Source organism: Schistocerca piceifrons, chromosome 7 (genome assembly GCF_021461385.2).
Source record: "Schistocerca piceifrons isolate TAMUIC-IGC-003096 chromosome 7, iqSchPice1.1, whole genome shotgun sequence".
NCBI classification, from domain to species: domain Eukaryota; kingdom Metazoa; phylum Arthropoda; class Insecta; order Orthoptera; family Acrididae; genus Schistocerca; species Schistocerca piceifrons.
Window position 1 is genome coordinate 337,882,129 of NC_060144.1, and position 26,109 is coordinate 337,908,237.

General features: G+C 43.6%; 1 protein-coding gene across 1 annotated transcript in view; it reads left to right on the forward strand.

Moving 5' to 3' along the window:
* The first annotated feature begins 892 nt into the window (after window positions 1-892).
* The window catches only part of LOC124805251 (juvenile hormone esterase-like), a 75,441-nt gene continuing 50,224 nt past the window's right edge, over window positions 893-26,109 (forward strand). Inside the window, exons 1-4 of the mRNA XM_047265763.1 lie at window positions 893-993; window positions 9,558-9,692; window positions 16,928-17,207; window positions 22,632-22,817. Of these exons, the coding sequence (XP_047121719.1) occupies window positions 940-993; window positions 9,558-9,692; window positions 16,928-17,207; window positions 22,632-22,817 (655 nt within the window). The 5' untranslated portion in view covers window positions 893-939. The remainder of the gene's footprint in view (window positions 994-9,557; window positions 9,693-16,927; window positions 17,208-22,631; window positions 22,818-26,109) is intronic.

A 26,109-nucleotide genomic window follows, 5' to 3' on the forward strand; every position in this document is an offset into this window, starting at 1 on the left:
TACTCGGATGATAGGAAAGCAGCTCTCGCCCACTTGGTTGTAGACCATCGTCCAGGGCTGACTTAGACAGGGAACGTCGTTTAGGGAACTCTTAGAAGCGGACTGACAGTTGCTGTAAATTGCATTTGCTATGTTCTGTGAAGTTTACCTACGAATATTTGCACTTAGACATCGAGGGCCTTTTTAGTGTTATATTACACGTAGTTGAAATGTTCAAATGTGTGTGAATTCCTAAGGGACCAAACTGCTTAGGTCATCGATCCCTAGACTTACACACTACTCAAACTAACTTAAACTAACTTATGCTTAGAACAACACATACACCCATGCCCGAGGGAGGACTGAACCTCCGTCGAAAGGGGCCGCGCAGTCTGTGACATGGCATCTTAAACCGCGCGGCGTATTACACGGAGTGTTGCAGACTTCATCATTCGACAAGTTACAAAGATAAGTAAATCTTTTTAACTGATTTGTCTGACTTTGTTACTAATTTTTTGGTTGTAGAGCCTACGTTCTTCTATCCCATTACCTGACCGTGGGGTATAGGTGTGTAATAATGGCAGGGAGAAATTGTCTTAGCGGTGTACTGCACCAGAAGCCGTTTCACGAACTCACAAACTCGGCCTACCGTAACAACAGTGGCATCTCGGCCTCCCCAGCATTAGCGACGCGGCCTTTACAAAACTGGTGACGAGGGTTTCCCAAAGCTACAGTTGGAGACTGCAGCTTAATGTCGCCAAGGGCATCAACTTACCTCAGGGCAATTCGACCTTGACTACAGCCTTTATCAGCACTGTCAGTAGATACGGCGTAGAGTGCTTTGAGTCCTCCACTGATAAAACCGGCTCATGGGCTATAACTTCCTCAGACGTTATAATTCCGACCATGAATGTTTCTATTCAGTCTGACTTGTGACACTGCCAACACAATATTACTAGGATGATCTCGTCGTTAGTAGCACTGGTGTGCGTGGCCACTATTTCGTCCTCACTGGTGAGCGCCTTTTTCTCTCCTATTACTTCCAGTCTTTATTAGATGACTCTTACCACATGTTGCACTACTCTCAGGACACTGGCGTCAGAACAATTTCGGGCTTACAAGTATTCGTAACGACAGACATATCTTTAAATGAAGAAATGAGGGATACTTTAGCTATGTTCAAACATACCAATTTCAAATGAATGTGCTTAATATTTCGTGTAACAGGTCCATATTATAAGATTAAAATCGTTGTTTTCCCATAGTTGACTAGCGTAACTGCCTCTTGATGTTTTGTTTTGTGTGGTGTTGCCAACAGTCGAATGTTATTGCCAAAGATCGAATGTTATTGCTAACTATTCAATGTATTTTTGTGATATCTGTGTTCTGTTTGTGTGTGCATGTCTATGTGTGTGTGTGTGTGTGTGTGTGTGTGTGTGTGTGTGTGTGTGTATGTGTGTGTGTGTGTGTGTGTGTGTGAGTGTAATCGTATTTGTTTTGATATTTGATATGATTAGGTGATGGTATATGTAGTTTTTTCAGAGTATGTGTTTGTGTGTGTGAACAGCTCTTATTCATGTGCCAGAATGTATTTAATTTCCATGTATTGGTTTAACCTGCTTTTGGTGCAGTGTTTCAATTCTTTTTCCAAACGATTTTTTTCCCTTTTTCTTGTAGTTCTGACACTGTCAGGTTTAGAGGGAAACTTGGGTGAAATGTGTGTTGATGTTCTTGTGGTTTCATATTACTTCTGCAAATGTATGTCTGTGCCTTTTTTATTGTTAGTTACATTATTTTTTCTTTAAGCTTATTTTGGAAAGGTTTCACTGCCGTGTATGTGTTGTCTTCGGTTTTTTCTGTCAGTGCCATGAGGAGTGCGGGGTTTCCTATGTGCTGCGTTAACTCTAAATGTGTCTCAGTTGTTTTAACGTGTAATTAGACATTCCAAAAATAAAAATTATCAACGTACCGTAGTATTGTACGCAACTGAGTACGACAGGACTTCAAAAGTTGCAGATATTCGCTCGGAATTAATAAGTAAACACTCTGTTGATTACACTGAAGTTGTAACATACTTTATATATTACAACCAACAATCAACAAATAAGGTTAATTAATTAGTAGCGTGGCTGTAGTCGATAGTTGGTCCACAACAAAACTACCTTTACTGTCTTTGACATCCTCATCTTAACGATTTTAGAACGTATTCTGAGCTTGCACATAATGAGATATCTCGGACAATAGGACCTTTTCCGCAAACATCGGCCATCTGCATTTCTCACAAGACACTCCGAATCCATTGATCGAGATAGTCATGTGGATACAGTATTTCTTGACTTTCGAACGGCATTTGACGCAGTATATCACCAATGTTTACTGACGAAAATACAATCACATGGGACATCAAAAGCAAACTGTGACTGGATTGAGGATTTCTTGTTAGGGGGAAAGCAACATCTCATCGATGACAGTCATCGTTAGATGTAGAAGTAACTTCGGGCGTACCCCAGGAGAGTATATTGGGACCCTTGCTCTTCATGTTGTGTATTAATGGCATGGCAGACAATATTAGTAATAACCTTAAACTTTTTGCTGACGACGAAATTATCTATAATGGCGAACAGTCATAAAAAAGCTGCACAAATATTTATTTGGAGCTTGATAAGATTTCAAAGTGTTGTAAAGATTAGGAACTTGATTTAAATCTTCAGAAATGTAAATTTGTGCAGTTTACAAAACGCTAAAACGAAGCAACTTGTGACTACAGTGTAAACGAATCACTATTGGAAGCAGTCACCTGATACAGTTAAAATGGTTCAAATGGCTCTGAGCACTATGGGACTTAACATCTATGGTCATCAGTCCCCTAGAACTTAGAACTACTTAAACCTAACTAACCTAAGGACGGCACACAACACCCAGTCATCACGGGGGAGAGAAAATCCCTGACTCTGCCGGGAATCGAACCCGGGAACCCGGGCGTGGGAAGCGAGACTGCGGGCGGACTGATACAGTTACCTGGTTGTAACAGTTTTTAGGGATTTTAAATCGAACGATCGCATAAGTACAGTCGTAGATAATGCACATGGTTGGTTAGTTGCTAGGGTACTGAGATAAAGCAATGAACCTACAAAGGAGATTGCTTACAAAACACCGGCAAGAGTCAATATAATGTATTACTCAAGTGTACAAGACTCGTACCAAATAAGACTAACGGGAGATTTTGAAAGTGTACAAAGAAGCACAGAACGAAATGTTACAGGTCTGCTTCACCCACGACAGAGTGTCAATGCAACGTTGAAAGCTGTGAACTGGCAGACGCTTGAAGACGGGCGCCAACAATATCGCGAAATCATTTCTCCAAAGTTTGTAAAAACGTTATTGAGGAATCTACAGCTCCCTAAGCATCGCTCTCGAAGGGACCGCGAAGACAAGATTAGACGCAATTAAACCATCATTCTTTCCACGATCCACATGCGAATCGATAGGGAAGCAACCTATCTACGTGGTACAGTGGGAAGTGCCCTCAACTGTGCTCTTCATAGTGGTTTGCTGGGTATAGATTATGGTGCAGATTTAGATGGTAATATTGGGCCAATTTCAGTAATTCTTCGCCCTAGCCGTGTTTTTGTCAGGACGCTTAGTTTCTGAATGAAACCGAGGCGTAATGCAGAACGATGGTAAGAATGGAATGGAGCAATGTACGAACGTGAAATTTTATTTTAAAGTGGGGAAGGCAATGTCGCAACATGATGCGCCCGGTATATGGAAACAATTATTTGTTGAAAAAGTATGTGGACGAATGATACAAATACTTCCTGACGGCTGAAACTGAATGGAAAACTCGCATCGGCGAGGCAGCCTTTTGACGCGCACCTTAAACAGGACGGCATACGAAAATTCGTCAGCTCTTGACCGAAAATCATCGACGAATATTTCGAATTTTGGCGTAATTTACAGGAATGCCGCACGGGAATGCTTATACAACTGCCGTGGGAACACTGGATAACCGTTACTGTGTTCGCTGTTGTTGCATACAGACTGACTCAAACACAGGAACAAGCCAGGATAAGACGGACAGTGACACTATTTTTCCGGATCCCCCGCGCAACGTCACAGGCAAGCAGTCGTAGTTCCTGAAGCACGATCTGGTATCGACAAGAGAAATTGTCGGGTGATGTGGTCCAGGTAAGACGAATCTAGAGAAGTTGGGTGCGAGAAGTTGCACATTAAGTGCATTTTCTCCTGTATACCGAAAAACATTGAAGATTTTAGAGGGTTCCAGGAGAAAAATAAAACTGCGAAAGGAAACCTGTGTCATAAACCGTCATTCATCAAGGCAACAGGGCATCAAATTCGTAGGAGAAAAGGCCTGTCTACGCAGCAGCTAGCTCTATCTTCTCCACCGGCAATCGTGGCAATTAGCCGCGATCCTTACCGTCAGCGTACGAAGTCACATTTGCTGCAAAAGGGGTGGCCTAGTTGTAGGCACCGAAACCTATAAGTTAAACGCCCTGTAGCGTCAATGGGTTCCTATCCTCGATCTGTTCCGCAAGACCCCTCGAAGTTAATCGCAACATTTCTGGGACACCCTGTATAAAGAATACCTGCCACAAGGGATGACTATTAATCCAGCCACCTAGTAGAAGAATATCAATCAGGTCCTGAAGATCAGACATATGCATCGAGAATAGTTCGCGAATGATTCGTGTTGTCTTCTGCACGACAATGCACAGTCTCACCACCGTATCTATGCAGCTGTTACGATACTTAAAGAGAGGTGGGTGGGTCTTATTATTATCCAAATGTTTCTCCTGCCCATCATTTCCGTTATCCTCTCATGATAAATGCTTATTAAGAAAAAAATTTTCGCAAAATTATTGATATTCAACCCAGTTGGAACGCTGCACTCAGTCGACTCCATCTGCATGTGTTGTCCGAAGTGTGTATCCAGGAGAGGCGATAGTTTTGAACATTAATAATATACTATCTGATCAAAAGTGTTTAGACAGCTGTATGTAATGAGGAATTGACCACTAGATATCAGGAGCGGCGAATCTGCCGGTGTATATGGAGGCTGGAAATACGGTTATGTCAGCAGAGAAACGTAACAGCGGAACTGATCTGTCAGGAGGGCTTAGAGTCTTCTAACATCGACTGTTCGTTGAGTAATATATCTATCAGGGAAATTTCAACTCTTCTAAAACTGCATGTGTCGCTGGTTAGTGATGTGACTGAGAAATGAAAATGCAGAGGAACAATCATACATAAATCAACACCAGATAGACCACATGATAGAGATCGTCAAGCATTGCGAGGGTGACTGTAAAAAAATCACATGAAATCAATGGAAGGGATGACTCGTGAGTTCCAAATTGCCACCATCAGAACAACTAACACAATGACTGCATGTAGGGAGTTAAAAAGAATGGGGACAATGGTCGACTACCTCCTCACAAGTCATACGTTTCTGTAGTCAGTGATAAGAGACGCTTGAGCTGCTGTAAGGAGCGAGGCCTATGGACGATGGATAACAGGAAATGAGTGCTTTGGAGTGATGTCACACTATATTCTGTGCAACTTCCACAGAAGGTTTTGGATTTGGTGAATGCTTGTCTTCATCTGAGTGCCAACACTGAAGAACAGAGCAGGTGGTGTTTCGATATTGGTGTCTTTTCATGGTTAGGGGGTTGGGTTGGGGTTGTTTTGGGGTAGGAGACCAGACAGCGAGGTCATCGGTCTCATCGGATTAGGGAAGGATGGGGAAGGGAGTCGGCCGTGCCCTTTGAAAGGAACCATCCCGGCATTTGCCTGGAGCGATTTAGGGAAATCACGGAAAACCTAAATCAGGATGGCCGGACGCGGGATTGAACCGTCGTCCTCCCGAATGCGAGTCCAGTGTCTAACCACTGCGCCACCTCGCTCGGTCATGGTTAGGGGGTGGGCCTCTTATTACACTTAAAACAAAACACTAAAATGGAAAGGATACGAACAGACTTTACAACATTATACACTGCGTGGGTTAGAGGAACTGTTCAGAGACGATGAGTGTTGGTATCAGCATTCCATGAAGCAGGATCTGTGAGGCGATGATTTGTGGAAAATAACGTCCCTTAAATGCACTGGCCTCCTGGCCTGAACCAAATGGAACATCTTTGGAATGTATTAAAACATCGACTTCGCTCCAGACCACAGCGTCCGAAATAGCCACCTTCTCTGGTGTTGGTTCATGAGGAAGAATGGGCTGCCATTCCTCCACAGACATTCAGACACCTCATTGAAGCTGTCGCCAGTGGAGTTCGAGCTTTCATAGAGGCTAAGAATGGACACATTCCATAATAATGTCCACTAATAGGCAAATAAAGTCGTGTGGCATGAATGGCTGGTAGACCCGAAAAGGGATGTTCAGACGCCTGATTGAAAAGGTTTCACGCCCACAGGCACGTCTCCGTGTCGAACTATGAGATCGGGGGGGGGGGGGGGTTATGTTAAGTGTAGATGACTGGATTAGTGTGTGAATAGTCGAAGATTACCGTCAAACCTCCTTGCCTGGGGATACCAGATGAAAGTTGATGTCGTCAAGCCCTGAATGAAAATTGCGCAACGGATAACTGGGGAAGGGAGCTTGAGAGTGCTACCGAGAGAGCGTGCCCTTTCTGTACGATAATAGGCAAGGGGCTGGAGGGCTCACACGCTGATGTGTGGATCCCTGCATTCTGTATCTTTTATTTTAAATGAATTCCTTTAACTTGACTCCTTTGTGATTTTTAGGGTATGTTAAAGATTGATGACAATTGATTATTTATTTATTTTAAACATTATCACTCGAGTTTACAGCGATTGCAGCAACTGATCCAGCTTACAGATATTACAGTTTTACAACTTATAGCTTGGGTATATTATATACTAATCTGCACGCACATTTCTACGGGCAAGACGACTTGCGTTGGCCAAATGTATACCACCAAAGTCTCCAAATATTTTACATGGGACATCCACAATGTGAGGAGGATAACAGGCAAACTGGGGACCAGATACATTAACACAGGGGGTCGAATTTCCGAAATTAAAAGAGAACATTCGTTTCCTTACACAATCCGAAGCTGGAAATAAAAGAATTAGTGCAAATATTCAAATACCTCTGTTCCATGCGTGAACACCGAGATAGACGCACTGAGGGCCCGTCTGCTCACTTACCCGTCTTCTGTAACACTCCCAGAATATCGCAGGCACCCGGAGGTCTTTCTGGACCCCGGTGGAGGGGATGGTCGAACCACTTGGCCGTGACCAACCTCTCCACCCCAAATCTTGTGACACTGGAACCTCTTTGACTTTGCCCTGCCTGTGATGTCTCTCTGATCCCCTACCCAGGAGTAAGGTTGGCACTACTATACTACAGAACTACTTCCCAACTAAGATTTGGCTACGCTTTATGGGGAGGTGTGAGAAGGCTTAGGAAAGTTCATGTGCAGATTCACATTCACGTACAAGAAATGCATAATACACGACACACATAAATATGTATTATGAAGCCTGACACATTTCTTTCCGCCCGTCCACCTGGGTTCTGTTGCACCCGCGGCCGGCCACGTCGTGCAATATGGAGCGGAAACTACTGTACCGTTTCAATAGTACAGTGTGAAGTTCGTATTGGAGGTGACGGGATAGGGGCAAAGCCAGTGATGGCACGCAGCCCACTCCTCTAGAGGGGTACCAAAGAAGCTGCTAAGCTTAACGCCCCCATCCAATGGACAGATCACTATCAACATTGCCGCTTGCCCCCACTTCATGAAAGGCTGCGAAGAGGTTTGGAATTTAATCCAGGAGAATGGCGCGAAGACTGACGATCAGGGACTTCACGCCACTACTCCTCCTGTTCCCTCTGTCATAAAGGCAAAGGGGGAATGTCAACAGTGCTCGGTGAACCCAGACAGTCACCCATCCAAGTGCTAAAAGCGCCCAGCGGTGCTTAACATAGGTGATCTGACGGAACTGGTGTATCCACCTCGGCACAGCCGTTGACCAGTAATCGGTGTCCGGATACTTTTGATCAGATAGTTTATGCGGTCCTGCATAAATACTACCTTGTCTTCGACTACTGCATTAATAATTAGTTGTTAAGGATAATAAATACTTCCACTGGGCATCAAAATTGCAACAACTTGATGGCTGTGTGCAACAAAAATTAAATTCTTACGAAATTTGCTATATGCACGGATATGGACATCGTTAGCGTTTTAGTACAATTGCATAAAGCAGTTAGCACGTAATCTACAGACTGTAAGTAAGGAAAGCATATATAGCGGATTTATCATTCAGAAGTTGCATTTTGTGGAAGTTGTTGAAAGACTGTTTTACACCACGTGTAAGGGGATGAAACGTCTACCAGCACGTGTTCGAGAGGTGGCCTATTGAGAATGCAGTATTGCGATATTACAGCATCTCTCGTCCGTTGCAATCCCAAAACTGGCATGCGAGTATGCAGCCGATGGTTTTAGGCGAGCCATGCTCAAAGCTATGCAGAATCTCAACGACCACATGTGACTATCGCCTGAGAGGATATACATTTTGCTCACTTGTCCTTGCAGGATCGTTCAACCACGTAGCTCACTTGACTCTTGAAGTGGACCTACTTGCAGCAAGACAAGTATCCACTGGGACAACAGGACGGCATCTGGAGCACCACTGTCTGTCAGCTGAGTGACCGTTGTTATGCCTTTCCTGTAGGTGGCAGCAAAGAGGGAAATCAGTTCTGGAAGTGTATGATACCATAATTATGAAATAAATAAAAATATTGTATTCCAGATTACACAGCGGGGACGAGGGTGGGGGAGGGGGGGGGGGGAAGGAGACACGTCGACTTCTCAAATAAGTTCCGTTTCCGGATTCTGTACATCAGTGGTCACATCGACGTATAGAGGCTCTGAGGAGAACGAATGTTGTCGTATTGCATTCGTCACCGCCACAGGAGCCCACTAACTGACGTGATGCTATGGGAAGCCGTTAATAACACAACGCGATCTCCTCTGACTTGCATAGTTGGTAATTTGGGCAATGAGGGCTACGTTTATGTGTTATGACTGGTGGCTGCGCCCTATATTTAAGGTCTTTGTGATGTAATATTTCAACAAGATAACGCAACACCCTAATTGTACCCGTGCTACCCCGACCTACTTCGATACAAAGGATGTTCTACTATTGCTGTGATATGTCTCACCCTTGGAAATATCTGGTCACGGGTTGCCGACATCACTCACCACCCAGTACGATTGAGTGCTCTAACACAGGATTGTGTTTTTCAAGCTCAGATCAATTTCGTGCACTGCTTCGCAGAGCCGTTGTTACTGCCAGAAGTGAAGGTTTGTTGCTAAATTTCGCACTCAGTTTCTCCTCAAATCACCTATAAATTTAGTCACGTATTCTTGATACGCACAATATGTAAAACATTTTTATTCGCTATGGTAAATTTGCAGAAACTTTAGTGACTGTGGAGAGTAGCGGTAATAATTATTTACGTGGCAGAGATGTCTCCCGTTCTGCAACGGCATCACACCAATCATTTTGTAATTTGCTTCCAGGCTCAAGACGTGTATGTCACCGTGGACCAGGGCACCCTCAGGGGTGCCGTGGTGACCAGCGCTCTGGGCACGCAGTACGCGAGCTTCAAGGGAGTGCCGTATGCACGACCGCCGACGGGGGAGCTGCGGTTCCAGGTGAGATTACTCACACGATCAAGCAGCGGCACTAGCTGCGGTGTTCTGACACCTCTTATTCAACCTTGACTGTGTAGTTATTTTTTTTTGAGGAGTCAAAATATTTTTATGTAGCAAATTTTAAATTAATTGTCGAAATTTGCATTAGAAAGCTTGGATCCTTCACGAAGGACAGCCATTCTTTTCGTAAGTGAAGCAGGGAAGGCGATGGGTTAAGGGAAAAGGTGACTAAGGGTTACCACACCTACATATTAGATGCTGAAATACACATTATCTTTGTTTCACTGTTAACATTTATTTTACATTTTGTTGAGGCTTGCTAGGCTGTTGTAAGACAACTTAAGACTGAACAGACAGTCCGCACAACCATAGGGAGGGCTTCTAGCTGTACAAAGATTGTTATTTCCAAAGATATGTTTAGAGATTATTTATGCATACTAAAAAAACAAAGCTGGGAAAGCTTCATTTGACACAGAGACAGTACGAGAAATATTATGCAATGATATATTTAATGTTTAAGAATCTGAGGATACGAGTATAAAACTGAAAATACAATGTTTATCTACCCTAAACGAAAACGAAAAATTGCAGTGCTTTAAGTTGACATTAGCACAAAACAAAAATAATGCAAAGACATACTTAATGTTTTAGAATCTAAAGATATGAGTATACATCCGTGAACGCAATGTTCGATGAATCTAAACACGCAACTACTCAATTTATACAAATATTGTTTAGTATGCTCAACCTTTGCAAACTAATATTGATGTAACAGATAAAGAGTATTTACCAAGAAACGTTATATTAAACTGTACTTAGACATTAAAAGTTCTTGGGAAGACAGGTCAAAGAAGTACAGAAAGACTACTATGGTGTATTATGCACAAAAATGTGATGGACTGGGAAAGGGGTGGGGAGAGAGCCAGAGGAGAGCAAGGAGACAAATCAAAGTGGAGAGAACGAAACAGTCACAAAATTTACTGCGAAAATGTCGTCTTGACGTGAGAAGAATATTAACCGCTGTTGATACTTCAGCAAGGCTGAATCATGGGACTGTATTTGATCATTAACTATTGCGTCAGGATTCTCTGACTGTTGTTTGTTGATAGCCAAAATTTCCATTAACGTTGGTTTACTGCTTTCATTCGATCTATGGAGAACTTGATATTTAATGTCAAGCAAATGGCATTCACTCAGGGCGTACTCGGCAAAGATGTAATCACTTCGTTTTAGCCTCCAACTTCTTTCACATTCAGTCAGCTTCGTAGGTACAACCCTGACTGATCTATATATGCTTTGCCATACAAACTGCAGGAAAACGTATAAAGTGAACTCTATTCTGAGTATTCCTGGTGTGGAAAGCTAGTGTATATTTTCTAGATTTTAATTTGTTAGCTATTGCCTGTGAAGTCCTGCCCTTATATTACTTGGAGACCCAATTCTGGGTAGGATTTAGTGCCTTCTCAGAAGAATACATAAGTGCTGTTATCCTCTGTCTACTCATTCTCTTAACTAAACCATCAGTTTCGGTAGGATTACAATCATTACTGTATGTAATGTCTTTAATTATTTTCAATTAGCTTTAAATATCTGATATGGTTGAGTATCTCGATAAATCGGCTTTAGAGTAAGGGATAATAATAGAGGATTTTCTTTTAAACATAGCTGCTTAGTTCAGTGACCGTTTACAAATTAAAGTTAAAGCAATTACAGCCCTAGGTCACAAAATTTAAGCCTTTTGACCAGGTTTCAACACTTCTATGAGCAACAGACTGTTGCTACCTGTGGCTTTATTGGTGTGAAAAGCCAAAAGTGGCTCGCCTTCCATGTATTTATAAATTTTTGTGACTAAAGCCTTTCTCGCTTGATATCTATCTTATACGTGACATGTAAGTACTGTTTCTTTCTTGTACTCTTAGCCAGTACTTACAATCTTATATAAAAGTTTTTTTTCATAAATTTGTGCTTATGTTATAGGCCAATTTGAATATTCAATTTCTGATGAAGGCACTCATAGAATTGAAACCTGGTCAAAAGACATAAATTTCATGACCGAGGGCTGTAATAGCTTTAAATTTAATTATAGAGGATATTATGCTACTAAATATGTACCAGCCCCGCAAATTACACCCTTTCCTGATCTATATAAATGACCTGGGTACAATCTGAGCAGTTCTCTTAGGTTGTTCGCAGTTGATGCTGTAATTTACAGTCTAGTAAGGTCATCCTAAGACCAGTATCAGTTGCAAAGCGATTTAGAAAAGATTGCTGTATGGTGTGGCAGGTGGCAGTTGACGCTAAATAACGAAAAGTGTGAGGTGATCAACATGAGTTCCAAAAGAAATCTGTTGGAATTCGATTATTCGATAAATAGCACAATTCTCAAGGCTGTCAGTTCAACTAAGTACCTGGGTGTAAAAATTACGAACAACTTCAGTTGGAAAGACCACATAGATAATATTGTGGGGAAGGCGAGCCCAAGGTTACGTTTCATTGGCAGGACACTTAGAAGATGCAACAAGTCCACTAAAGAGACAGCTTACACTACACTCGTTCGTCCTCTGTTAGAATATTGCTGCGCGGTGTGAGATCCTTAGCAGGTGGTATTGACGGAGGACATCGAAAGGGTGCAGAAAAGGGCAGCTCGTTTTGTATTATCACGTAATAGGGGAGAGAGTGTGGCAGGTATGATACGCGAGTTGGGATGGAAGTCATTAAAGCAAAGACGTTTTTCGTCGCGGCGAGATCTATTTGCGAAATTTCAGGCACCAACTTTCTCTTCTGAATACGAAAATATTTTGTTGAGCCCAACCTACATAGGTAGGAATGAACATCAAAATAAAATAAGAGAAATCAGAGCTCGAACAGAAAGGTTTAGGTGTTCGTTTTTCCCGCGCGCTGTTCGGGAGTGGAATGGTAGAGAGATAGTATGATTGTGATTCGATGAACCCTCTGCCAAGCACTTAAATGTGAAATGCAGAGTACTCATGTAGATGTAGATGTAGATGTATTTGCCGGGAAGTGGCTAGACTAAATGTTTAGTGGCTGCAAGTTCATAGCTGATGAAAAAGCAACACTGGCATACTCCAGTCAAAAATTAAACTAAACTAAACTCCATCCGAACATGCCTCGAAAGACTCTTACGGTACTGACCTTAGCCTATAGGTGTCAGCGGATGCGGATATGGAGGGGGGGGGGGAGGGGGGGCGGGGTGGTCAGCACACAGCTCTCCTGGGCGTTGTCAGTTTTCGTGACCGGGGCCGCCACTTTTCAATCAAGTACCTCCTCAATTTGCCTCACAAGGACTGAGTACACTCCGCTTGCTAACAGCGTTCAGCAGACCGAACGGTCACCCATCCAAGTCTAGCCGAGCCCGATCACTTCGGTGATCTGACGGAAACCTGTGTTACCACTGCGGCAAGGCCGTTTGCGTAATGATAATGAAAGTTTCCCTTAGCCAATTACAATGTGTACTATGCGCCTGACACAGAGCGGCCCCATAATGAGCTCGACAAGTCTTTCCTCTACGACGGCGGCGATAAAGAGTGATTGTTCTAACAAAAGCGCTTACCTGCATTTTCAGAGGCTGATGCTGATATCACGTTCCCGACTTAAACATACCACGAAGTAGGCCATGTGGCTGAACTAAAGCCCCAAAAACATTCCGGTGTTACAAGAGATCGATTGTGAGGGAAGCAACGATCTGTTTCATCTTCAGACATTGGTACATTAGCGTGAACTGTAAACAGTGATGGTATGGCGCTGATGTGGAGATATATTTTCAAATAGACCGTATTCATAATCCAAAACCGGCAGTGTCCACCTGTGACAAAGGTAACGTAGAAGCAGATCAAAACGAATTTTAATGTATCGTCGACGAAAGCGTCGGTAGAGACGGAGTACAGGCTTCGACTGAGGAAAGAATTCCCCATGTCCTTTTAAAAGAAACGTTTCCCATTTTTACATGAAAGTAACTTCGGAGTCTTGAAGGATCATTATGAGAGTTATACGACCATTACTTTTCGGTATGTAGACTGGTGCCCAAAATTAAATTAATAAATGGACATTTTGTAAGGTTGCGCTTCTATTGCCACAAAACAGTATAAACAGGTGATAGTAAAGTAGAAACAATGTAAAGAATACACAATGTAATCAACTGCAACATACATAACGATACACAAAAGTGTTCTTCGCTTTTTTTTCAACTTAACGGATTTGCACACACAGTCTGGCAGCTGATTAATGTTCTCAGTACGGGGTGTGACCACCTCTGGTACGAATACAGGATTGACAACGACAAGACATGCTGTGAATGATGTCATCAATCTCATGTTGAGGCAATAACGTCCATTTTTCCTGCAGAGCTGCTCACAAGTCTTGGAGAGTGGTTGGTGGATGCCGACGTGGTGCAAGCCATGTCCCTAGTGCATCCCAGACGTGCTCTACGGGATTCAAATCAGGAGAGCGAGCAGACCACGCCATGCGTGCAATATTTCCAGTTCCCAACAAAACATCGACCATCCGTGCTCTATGAGGTCGAGCATTATCGTCCATCAATACGAAGTCTGGGCCCACAGCACCTCGCAACAACCACGCATGTAAAAAGACTATATTTGAATGTTAATCGAAATAGAGCCAAATGTTGTTGAGCTCCCACAAAACATCGTTAAATTGAAATAAAAGCGACTGTACCTTCGCTACAAAAATATTGAAAAATAATGGCCCAATGTAAACTCGACACAAAAATTAAGAAATGAACACGAATCATTAAACCCACAATAATAGGGCAGCAGCGCTGACCTTAGGCCCTGTGCAATAATTAATCTGATAAATTGATTCTGGGAGGAAAAGCATAGGAAATATTGTTTCAATTGGAATGATTCTTTTCTTAAAAAAGATTGCTTTGAAAACAAAATTATTATTGGGGCATTTCTTGAACAAATTAATTACAATTAACAGATGCTATTGGCTGAGCGCAATGCTGCTTCATTACCTTATTTAACAATATACCTCGTCCCGAACCGTGACCAGAGACCCATGTCGACGCCCGCCGACTCCTCACACACGACTTCCGACTCGCAACTGAACTACATGCTCTCGCGACACGCTACGTACAACAACTGCACTCTCGCGCGGTCAAGCGCAGACTAGCAACGATAAACAACTCTCTGGTCAGAGATTCTGTCATGCCTCGCCATCGCTGGTACATATGAAACGCACGCGTTTCAATATCCAGTGGCACATCGGGCCCCAAGTCCATACTGCAGGGATAGAACATTTCGTAACTTCTATTTGCAACTCCCATTCGTAACGTTGTATTCCTTCAAAATAGCGAACAGGTGACTACTCGACGTCCCACGTAGCCGTTGGCGAACTACGACGTACCATAACAGACAGTACTCTGCGACTGGACCTCACGTATCGTGCAGACGTAGAACTGATAGCAGCTGTAAATATTACAACACTTCCACAGTGCCGGCCGCGGTGGTCTAGCGGTTCTAGGCGCGCAGTCCGGAACCGCGCGACTGCTACGGTCGCAGGTTCGAATCCTGCCTCGGACATGGATGTGTGTGATGTCCTTAGGTTAGTTAGGTTTAAGTAGTTCTAAGTTCTAGGGGACTGATGACCACAGTAGTTAAGTCCCATAAGGCTCAGAGCCATTTGAGCCACTTCCACAGTGTTTATTGACTGCACACATACCTACTATTTGGAAAACAGATTTGCAAGTGGACGAATGAATGCTACAATCACAGAATAAAAAACTGAAATGGTCCTGATTTACGGAGAACGTAAGGTCGAGATTGTTGTTGCCCTGTATGCTGAGCGTTAACATTTGTCCGATTTTCGATCGTGATGGACAGAATATTGGTGGGACAGAGACCATATCCATCTTGCAAGAGGTGTTCAGAAAGTTCTCCACCCATCTCAATACATTTGTCAACGCTTTGGAGGGCTTTAATGCGGCGACAGCATCGGTGATGCGAGCGATCGGCGACGCGAGCGAAAATTTCTTCATGTTTATCCACCTTCGTAGCGTACGCTTCCTCCTATAACCAGACGCATAAACAAAACTTTAATGGAGTTACCGCCTGTGATTTGGGATGCCAGTTAATGGGTCCACCGCGGCCAATCCACGGCTGAGGAAATTTGTTATTCGGATACTGGGTTACTTGTTTGGTACCGGTGATTCAACGTGTTGCAGATACATTTGCTGTCGTTGCTCTAATGTCACGTCTTCCAAAAGTGGAAGACGATCTTCTGTTGGCAAATGTGCATATGCTGTGGCTGTCATGCAGTTTGATAGGACCATAGGCTTTATCAACAGGTCATCAATCATACCACACCAGACGTTCGCTGAGAACCTAACATGGAATTTCGTTTCTCTAGTGCCATGGTGGTTCTCCATCGCCCATGTACGAGAATTGTGGGTGTTCTTGATAGCACTGAGTGTAAATGCGGCCTCATCTGTAAATAAAAAGCAATCAAAGAATTGTTGTCTGCTTACTGAGTCTCCTAGAGGCATATGTTTCATGGGTTACAAATGGAATGGGTACACGCCCTCCGAATTTAACGTACGCCACACTCGCGTTTTTTGGAATATTGAGCTGACGGCTAATGTACCGTGTTGGTGTTGGGACTCCATTGTACCATTGTAATAATGTCTTCCCTTTCCTCAACTGATTCGACTGCCTCACTTTCTGATGCTATATATACACTGGGTAGTGTAATGTTTGAAAAACCTTGGGAAACACCTCGGTGCAGGGAGTTTGTCGATTAGGTAAACGTCTCCGGTATTCTCTCACAGTCACAAGGACGCTGCGATTACAATACCTGTAGAAAAACAACATGTCTGAGTGTTCCGCTTGGGTGACTGTATGCGGCATGTTGGTACTCACGTGCATAATGGAGTTGCTCAGTTAAACAACACTCAAGCACGACGCGCACATGACCTCACGACAGCGCTTAGCTTCGGTGATCTGATGGGAACCGATGTTATCACTGCGGAAAGGCCGTTGGCGCTTGATGTGCATGTATCCTGTATCCGTGGAATTAACTCAGTGATGTGAGCTCTACTCCCGAAAAGCTTTTCTGCGGTTTATGTTACTAACATTAATGGTTGTACCCTAAAGTATTTATAACCGCTGCTTCCGGCCTCCTGGGACGGACAACATTAGAAGTATCGAGTACGTTGCGACGTTTGAGGGGCTGTTGCGCAACGGCCGCGATGTCTGCAGGCTCCGCAGGCGGCCGACAGCTGGGAAGGCGTGCGCGACGCCCTGGAGGAGGGGTCGGCCTGCGTGCAGGAGCCGGGAGGCCCCGAGGCGGGCTCCGAGGACTGCCTCTACCTGAACGTGCACGTACCCCTCAACAGCTCCGCGCCCTTCGCCGTCTACGTGCTGATCCCCGGCGGCGGCTTCACGGGGGGCAGCGGCGCCACCCGCATCTACGGGCCAGACTTGTTCATCGAAGAGGGCGTGGCCGTCGTTGCCATCAACTATCGCCTGGGACCTCTCGGTAAAGCCCCTCTTACTCGAGCGACTTGCTTGTCTCAATCGGCTACTCGTGGCAGGTTATGTCTACTGTGGAGCAAATAAGTGGCGCATTGTTCCTGTACCGAGGCTCTCTACCACGAGTGGTTGTTTGTGTTTACACGTTGATGCCAAAATTGCACAGGTTCTCATAGTCCTGTACGATGTAAGTCAGGTTATAAAGGACCGATCTTCTTATAAAAGGTGCCCCCCCCCCCCCCCCCAGAGCCCCCCTTTTCCTTTCCCCTCCTTCTCCCAGAGCGAATTTTCTTCCCTTGCCTCCCCCCCCCCTTCTGAGTTCCTGTACCCCATCCTCAACTCTTTCCCTCCCACGACCTTCCCTCCTGGCCCTCTTTGGCGCGCCCCCCACCCGTCTCCCCCCTCTCCCTTCTTCCTCATCTCCATCCGCCTGGCAGATCCTCTGTTTGCTCATCATCATCAGTGTGCTACGTCAAATGGTTCAAATGGCTCTGAGCACTATGGGACTTAACATGTAAGGTCATCAGTCCCCTAGAACTTAGAACTACTTAAACCTAACTAACCTAAGGACATCACACAACACCCAGTCTTCACGAGGCAGAGAAAATCCCTGACCCCGCCGGGAATCGAGCCCGGGAACCCGAGCGCGGGAAGCGAGAACGCTACCGCACGACCACGAGCTGCGGACTGTGCTACGTCAGTGTTGTGTTTGGTGCTGTTCTCCTATGCGTCGAGAGCTGTGACTTTGTGTGCTGGACTTGTACATAGTATTACTATAAGTGATCGTTATGTGCTACGCCCTCCATCGATAATTTTACGCTGAAGCCACACTTCACCTTCTGTTCTTGTAAGTGTCCCAGTGTGTAGTTTTTTGTGCTCAATACTTTTTAAGGTTCTTCTTTCCATTTTACAGTCGCCCCCGTTTTGTCTGTTCTCCTCCATTATGTTCCTCCTCTTTTATATTTTTGTCCGTCATATTTTCTCCTTTGTAATCTTAAATGTCTTGTGTTGTATCATTATTGTCTTTTGGCTGAAGAACAGCTCATATGCTGCTGCCAGCCCGCCCCGTTGGGGAATTGAAATTCAATAAAGAAAAAAATATAAAAAATGTCAAAATGTGTGTGAAATCTTATAGGACTTAACTGCTAAGGTCATCAGTCCCTACGCCTACACACTACTTAACCTACATTATCCTAAGGTCAGACACACACACCCATGCCCGAGGGAGGACTCGAACCTCCGCTGGCATCAGCTGCACAGTCCATGACTACAGCGCTTTAGACCGCTCGGCTAATACCGTGCGGCAAAATTATAAAAAGTCGCAATATACACTGACGGGAAAAAAATCGCAGCACCAAAAAATAATTGGTGTAGAGTAATGAAATTTCGGGAATACATTTGTCTAGGTAACATATGCAAATGATTAAAATTACGAGATCACAGGTTAATGTACGTGCGAGATAAGCCATTACAAATTTGAGATGCTGGTACATTAATAACCCGTGTAACCGTCACAATACTGAATGCAAACGTGTGTGCATTGTGTTCCACAGATGCCGGATGTCAGTTTGTGGAATGGTGATCCATGCTGTTGCACTTGGTCGGTCAGTGTAGGGACGATTAATGCTGTTTGCGGATGACTCAGGACTTGTCGTCCGCTGACGCCCCATATGTACTCGATTGGAGTCAGGGCTAGTAATCGACCAGGCTAAGGTAACATGTCGACACTGTGGAGCATGCTGGGTTACAACGACGGTATGTGGGCGAGCGTTATCCTATTGGAAAATACCATATGGTGTGCTGTTAATGAACGGCAGGTCGAATCACCAGATTGACGTTCAGGTTTTCTGTTAGGGTGCTTGGAATAACCACTAGAGCGCTCTGCTTGCTTACGAAATCGCACCCGAGACCATAAATCTAGGTGTAGTTCGCCGGCTGGAGTGGCAGAGCGGTTCTAGGCGCTTCAGTCTGGAACAGCACGACCGCTACGGTCGCAGGTTCGAATCCTGCCTCGGGGATGGATGTATGTGATGTCCTTAGGTTAGTTAGGTTTAAGTAGTTGTAAGTTCTAGGGGACTGATGCCCTCAGATGTTAAGTCCCATAGTGCTCAGAGCTAGTTCAGTTCAACCAGGTGTAGTTCCAGTGTGAATAACACGCAGACAAGTTGATTGCAGCCCCTCAACTGGCCACCTGCTAACCAATACACGGCCATCACTGACACAATCGCGAGACCAGTTTCCAATGGGCTCTCCTTTGACACCACTTTGGTCGCAAACGGCAGTATTTTGGGGTCAGTGGAATGCACGCTACAAGGCTTCTAGCTCAGAGCTGTCCTTGAAGTAACTGATTTGTAACAGTTTGTTGTGTCACTTCGGTGCCAACTGCTGCTTAGCTTGCTGTTGCAGAAGTAGTACGATGTGCCAGAGCCGCACGTCGAACACGATGGTCATTCCTCTCGGTTGTCTCACATGGCTGTCCGCAGTCCGGTCTTCTTGCGACCGTACATTTTCGTAACCCTTGCTGCCAGCAATCACGTACAGTGGTTGCATATCAGCCAAGTCTTTCTGCAATATCGCAGAGTGAACTTCCAGCTTCTCGTAGCCCTATTACACGACCTCGTTCAGACTCAGTGAGGTGCTGAAAAGTGTCTTTGTCACCTTTTGGCATTCTTGACAAATATCATCTCAACATGTCCAATATCAAAGCTGACTAACATTCACGACAGTTGCAACGTATATTTACAGAAATTTTGATTTGCATCCTTATAGAGGTGCTACTAGGTGCATTCTTTTGTGACTAGTGTGAAATTTTAAAAGGCATCATCTTTAATATATAGGAACTATCCTACCAATTGTCGTTTACGTCGCACAACTCCTTTTTGGTGTTGCGATGTTTTCCCCGTCAGTGAAATATCAGAATTAAGAAACTAGCCATTACTAGGGGTATTCGTAAACTTTCTTTAAAAAAATCTAACTAGTGCTAGCCCTTCTCTGCACAATCACCCATCAGTGAGACAGATTAATCTAAGTCCCGTAGGAGTTGGGCCATAGCGTGTGCGTTCGCACAAGAAGGTCAATAACCGGGTAGCCATGTTTTAACTATATATGAAGGTAGTATCGTTGGGGACATGTTGAAAATGTGTGTCCCGACCGTGTCTCGAACCAGGAATCTCCTGCTTACATGGCAGACGCTCTATCCAACTGAGCCACCGAGGGCACAGAGGATAGTGCGTCTGCAGGGACTTATCCCTTGCACGCTCCCCGTGAGACCCCACATTCCCAACATGTCCACACCACTACATTCGTAGTGCGCCTAACAGATGTTTGCCCATCAAACTCATTACTCGTGGCTCAGTTGGATAGAGCGTCTGCCATGTAAGGAGGAGATCCAGGGTTCGAGTCCCGGTCGGGGCACACATTTTCAATATATCCCCAATGATGTATATCAACGCATGTTTGCAGCTAGGGTGTCGATTTAATTATCATTTCATTCTAGAGAAGCTGCACGGTCATCAATGGTATCTGTTCTATCGGGAACAGATACTACCTTCATATATAGTTTCCGCTAGTTTAAGTAGCGTGTAAGTTTAAGGACCGATGACCTCAGCAGTTTGGTCTCTTTGGAATTCACACGCATTTGAAACATTTGCAACTCGAAAATCATCTCGTTGTTTTTCTGCAAATACGGGAGGCCATATAGGAGGAGGGAGAAGGTGAGAGGGGGTTGCTACATTTGATAGTCCAAAAAATGAGCATGTGTTAACATGTCGTGTGCTGAATTATATGCGGTGTTGTCGTGGAGGAAAAAAACACTCCCTGCCTTGGACATCTTCCAACAACTCCATCTGATGCATGTGGACGCACTGCAATGTCTGCCAACACATCTCACGCGTGCTCGTTAGGATTAAGTCGGGGAAGCAGGAAGGCCAGTCCATTCGCCAAAAATCCTCTCGTTCCAAGAGTTCCTTGACCTGCGTGGTTCTATGCGGTCGCGCATTATGATTCATAAAAATGAAGTCAGGGCCGAATGAACCCCTGAAAAGACTCACCTGACGAAGAAGTACAGTGCGGCAACAACGTTTATTGGTGGGAGTATCGTGTTCAAAGACATGAACGTCAGTACAACCATGCAACATTACCGTCCTCACACCATAACACCTGGCCCACCAAATGATCTTCATGGGTGCATTACGTGTTCCCATCTCTCGCCAAATGAGGGCACGTCCACCACAAGAACTCCTTATCAGCTTTGTAGGGGCAGGTTGCAGGGCATGCACTGCCGTCCGTAGTGCCACATACCCTATTAAGAACCATGTCCTGCCAGTTTGTAATGACTAGGGGACCATCATAGACAGCAGTGACTTCAGTGTAATTATTTTCTTTGAATAAAAGTATCATTTCTGTTCGCATCATTCTTATTTCTTTGAGCTATCTTCTGTATTATATTGCAAAAGTTCTTTCTATGTAAGGTCCAAGAGTCATCGAGCTATGTTACTTGGCAGTGACACATCATGCGAAAGTTGTTTCGTCCTTAAGTTTTGCAAAAAATGGTTCAAATGGCTCTGAGCACTATGCGACTTAACTTCTGAGCTCATCAGTCGCCTAGAACTTAGAACTAATTAAACCTAACTAACCTAGGGACATCACACACATCCATGCTCGAGGCAAGATTCGAACCTCCGACTGTAGCGGTCGCTCGGCTCCAGACTGTAGTGCCTAGAACCGCACGGCCACTCCGGCCGGCTAAGTTTTGTACACTAGTGTTTTAGTATAATATGTGATACTACTCTATGAACTTTGCAATATTAACTGTAGAGAGAGTATATAAAATGGTGATTAGATTTACAAGATCAAATGACAGCTCTAATCCACCAGATAAAATCAATGCAGCAATAAGAGAATATTGTTGTCAGTGGTCACATTCGTATAACCGGTCTCCGTATTTTAAAATAGTTCTTTCTAATATTGTCCTGTGTCCGTAAGAGGAAGTTACGTTTTACTCTCCTTCTTATGAAGTTTCACCACGGGATTTATGTTCTGCTTTTACACAACGAACAGGATTTCTGTTGGATACCTCTAGTAGATTTATGACGGATACGCCATCTACAGCGGATGCCGAAAATTTAATTTCATTGCTAGATTACTTTCATTAACACAATGTTAGTAGGACCCATAGTGTTCACTCCTATTCACTCATTACCAGTCCTAGTATCTGAGATCGCTAAAGTGCGCAAGTGCTCCACAAGATACATACAAACTTGTTTCACTGGATAATAGTTCTATGGAACCCACGTGCAGTAAATCCTTTTCCAGTACCTTCCTCTTGCTCATGAATGCCACATTGTCTTCATCTCCCAGTGAGAAATGTAGACCTGACTATGTCTTTGATTAGTTACACGATTATGTATATAAAATTTCTTGCTTTTTCCAGGTTATCTAAGCACACAAGATGAAGTGATCCCAGGAAACGCGGGTATGAAGGACCAGGTGATGGCTCTGCGTTGGGTAAATCAGAACATCGCAGCCTTCGGTGGAGACCCTGAGAGAATAACTGCCGGTGGTTCTAGTGCTGGCGGCTGTTCAGTGTCGCACCACCTCTTGTCGCCCAGCTCTGCAGGTGAGCAGCTGCCGATGTGGACAACAGTGTCTCAATTCTGTGTTGAATGTTTTCTCAGCGCTGCAGTAAATGGTAGTGACAATTGTGACCTGCGACTATAAATGACCAAGTCATAAAAAGCGTTCACAATAACTATTACACTAAATAAGGTAATACTCTCTCTTGGTTCCTTTTTATTGTATAAACCTTTACAATTTTATCTTCGTACATCCATATTTAAATTGGACGATGGTGGAACATCAGCTGGTATAATTTTTATTAAAAATTAAACTCCTCCAGCTGTACTTAAGATTTCACATTTGTTTGGCTACTAGTTTCGACGTTGCGTCAATGCCATCTTCAGGCTCGTACACTTTGATGATATCAATTGTGTGTCGCTAAGTACTAGAAGTACGCGGTGAGACCAATACGTGCTTCACATGGATGGCGGGCAGTAACTTCGGACAGTATTGCCCGCCATCCATGTGGAGCACGTGTTGGTACCACCGCGGACTTCTAGTACTCAGCCACACGGAATTGATATCATCAAAGAGCCTGAAGATGGCCTTGACGTAATGTCGAAACTAGTAGCCAAATAAATGTGAAATCTTAAGTACAGCTGGAGGAGTTCCGTTTTTAACTAAAATTTTCAATTTTACTCGTTTCGACTATAAACCACCTTCAGAATCTGTTATGTAGAGAAACACAAATGAAAAGTTGTTATCTTACAAAGTACTAAATGTCACAGCACATATACATAAAAACGATACATACCGTATTAAGAGGACATCGATACACAGTATCTTGTCAAAAATTCCACTGTATAAAAGTGCCATGAGTACTAATACTGACAGTCACAGAGGTTGCCTGAAGTAACATAGGCAATGGCAATTAGGTGCAGGTACGCTTTAGAATATGGTATCAGTAACTTTTAGTAATGTAAATAAAGTAATTTTCTACGAAAGAAACAAAATATATAAACGTAAATAGAATGTAATATGCTCTAGTGTAACGACGGAACCGCTTTCCACACTAATATACGAGGGTTGGAACTTAAATAGTGGCAACTATTTATTCGCAAATGATACAAAAGAGTTTCATGTTTGCACCTGTTACTGTCCTTCAAAGTAGTCACCAGCGTTGTGTAGAACCCGTTGCCAGCGATGTGGAAGGCATAGTATACCCTTAGCAGAGGTTGTTCTGTTGATGGTGCGAATGGAGTGGTCAAAAGTTATGGTAATTCTCGTGTACGACTGTGATGGTGTTATCCTAACTCATTACGTTTCTCCACGGCCGACCGTCAATGCACAGAATTACTGTTCGTTTTGGAGCATCACCTGCGACCGGCATTGCGAGAGAAGCGGCGACACTTTCTGCGCAACCCACCCATTATTTTGCGTGACAATGCGCGGGCGCATATGGCGCAAGCTGTGGCTGCTCTGTTCGGTCGATGGGACTGGGAAGTACTGTACCATACACTCCGGACTTAAGTCCTTGTGACTATGATTTGATTCCGAAGATGAAGGAACCACTTCGTGGCATTCGCTTCAGAACTGTTCCAGAGATTCGACAGGCAGTAGACCGCTCCATTCGCACCATCAATAGAACAGGCTCTGATAACGGTATACTACGCCTTCCACATCACTGGCAACGTGTTCTACTCAAAGCTGGTGACTACTTTGAAGGACAGTAACAGGTGCAAACATGTGACTCTTTTGTATCGGTTGTGAATAAATAGTTGCCACTATTTAAGTTCCAAGCCTCGTATAACTCAATATTTTGAGAAACAAAACATAGTTGAGTTTAAAAATTGCATTGATTGATAGTTCCGTCGGTTATTAGTAGAATATTTTATGCATTATTAATGAAGACACACCCAATTCTGGTGTAATATTCTACAATATTGTAACCGTGGCGAAGCCTATATAGGTCAGTCTGGCAGGGCAATATGAACGCACTTGACGGTGCACCACAGAAGCTGGAAACTTACAAAAGGGACTCTACTTTTTCAGATCTACCTACTTAAAGAAAGCCATAATTATAAGGTGCAACATGAAGTATTACAACACACCGATAAAGGACGGAAGATGAACCTTCTTGAGACAGTGGAAATTAATGAACATATGACCATCTCTCCAACCTTAGTACTGAATGATCACAGTTACCTTACTCGCCATTTATAACTGCAGATACTACTCAAAGTCCCATCTAGACCATGCTGTAAATTACCCCTCATACTGACATGACCCATTTCTTCTTTATTTCAGTTACTATAGTTTCTCTAGTCGTGATAAAAATTGCTATGTACAGTCATAGCTGCTTCATTTACCGGCTTAATCTTATCTATTTTTAGTTTTGGACCCATTAAAGGCAAAATTATTTTGTGCAGCCACACCCTTAGAACATGTTACCAAAGTTTACCGTTAAATTTATTTTCTTCTATGGACAATTTTTGTTATTTGTATATAGTTCATCAGTTAATGACTCACATATTTTATGTTAGTTATACATGGTGTTTCAGGAGTGATGGTCAATATTCATGGATATGACAGGAATGATCATTCGAAACAAGAAAGTCAAGTAAACATTGGCTCAAAACGCAAACCCTAAGAGCTTTGAGCAATTCTTGATCTTTGGTACTGTGAAAAAAATCTCTTTGCGTTCCATATTTTGGGAAGTTGTAGTATGGACCAAAACAAAAAAATATGTACAGTAAAAATGTGCTCTAAAATGCATACCTTGAAAGTTATGACCACTTGTTTAGTAGAAGAGTTGTGTTTCAAAGGAGAGAAAATGAACAAGTGTTCATAGTTCTGCAGTTACTGTGTATGTGCACTAGCTTAAAATCTTTGACCCCAAAAAATTTCACTGCACCACATGTTTATCTTTGTACCTGATGATGGCTTAACAGTCAAAACCAGTTTCTGAAATAAATAATAAATATTGTAGAATATTACACCTACGTTGTGTGTGTTTTCATTCATAATGCATTTTAAACATATTTAAAAGTTAAATTTTCGTAAAATAAGGTTGATGTAATATAATGGTAATTCTATTAGTACGTTATACAGCAAGGACTTTAAAACAACAAAATTAAAATAGAAGGTTGGACGTTGATATTGTCGCCATTTCGCGCCCGTTGTGTTTACTGAAGATGCTGTCACCGGCCAGACAAGCTCCGTGTTTTGGCCGACGTGAACATGCTGGGGGGACAGCTATATATCGACTACGTCATGGTCCGCCGCACTCGCCGTATTCCTACAGTAAAAGGACTTGAACGAAATACCTTTTTAGTGGTAAGTATGGTACATGA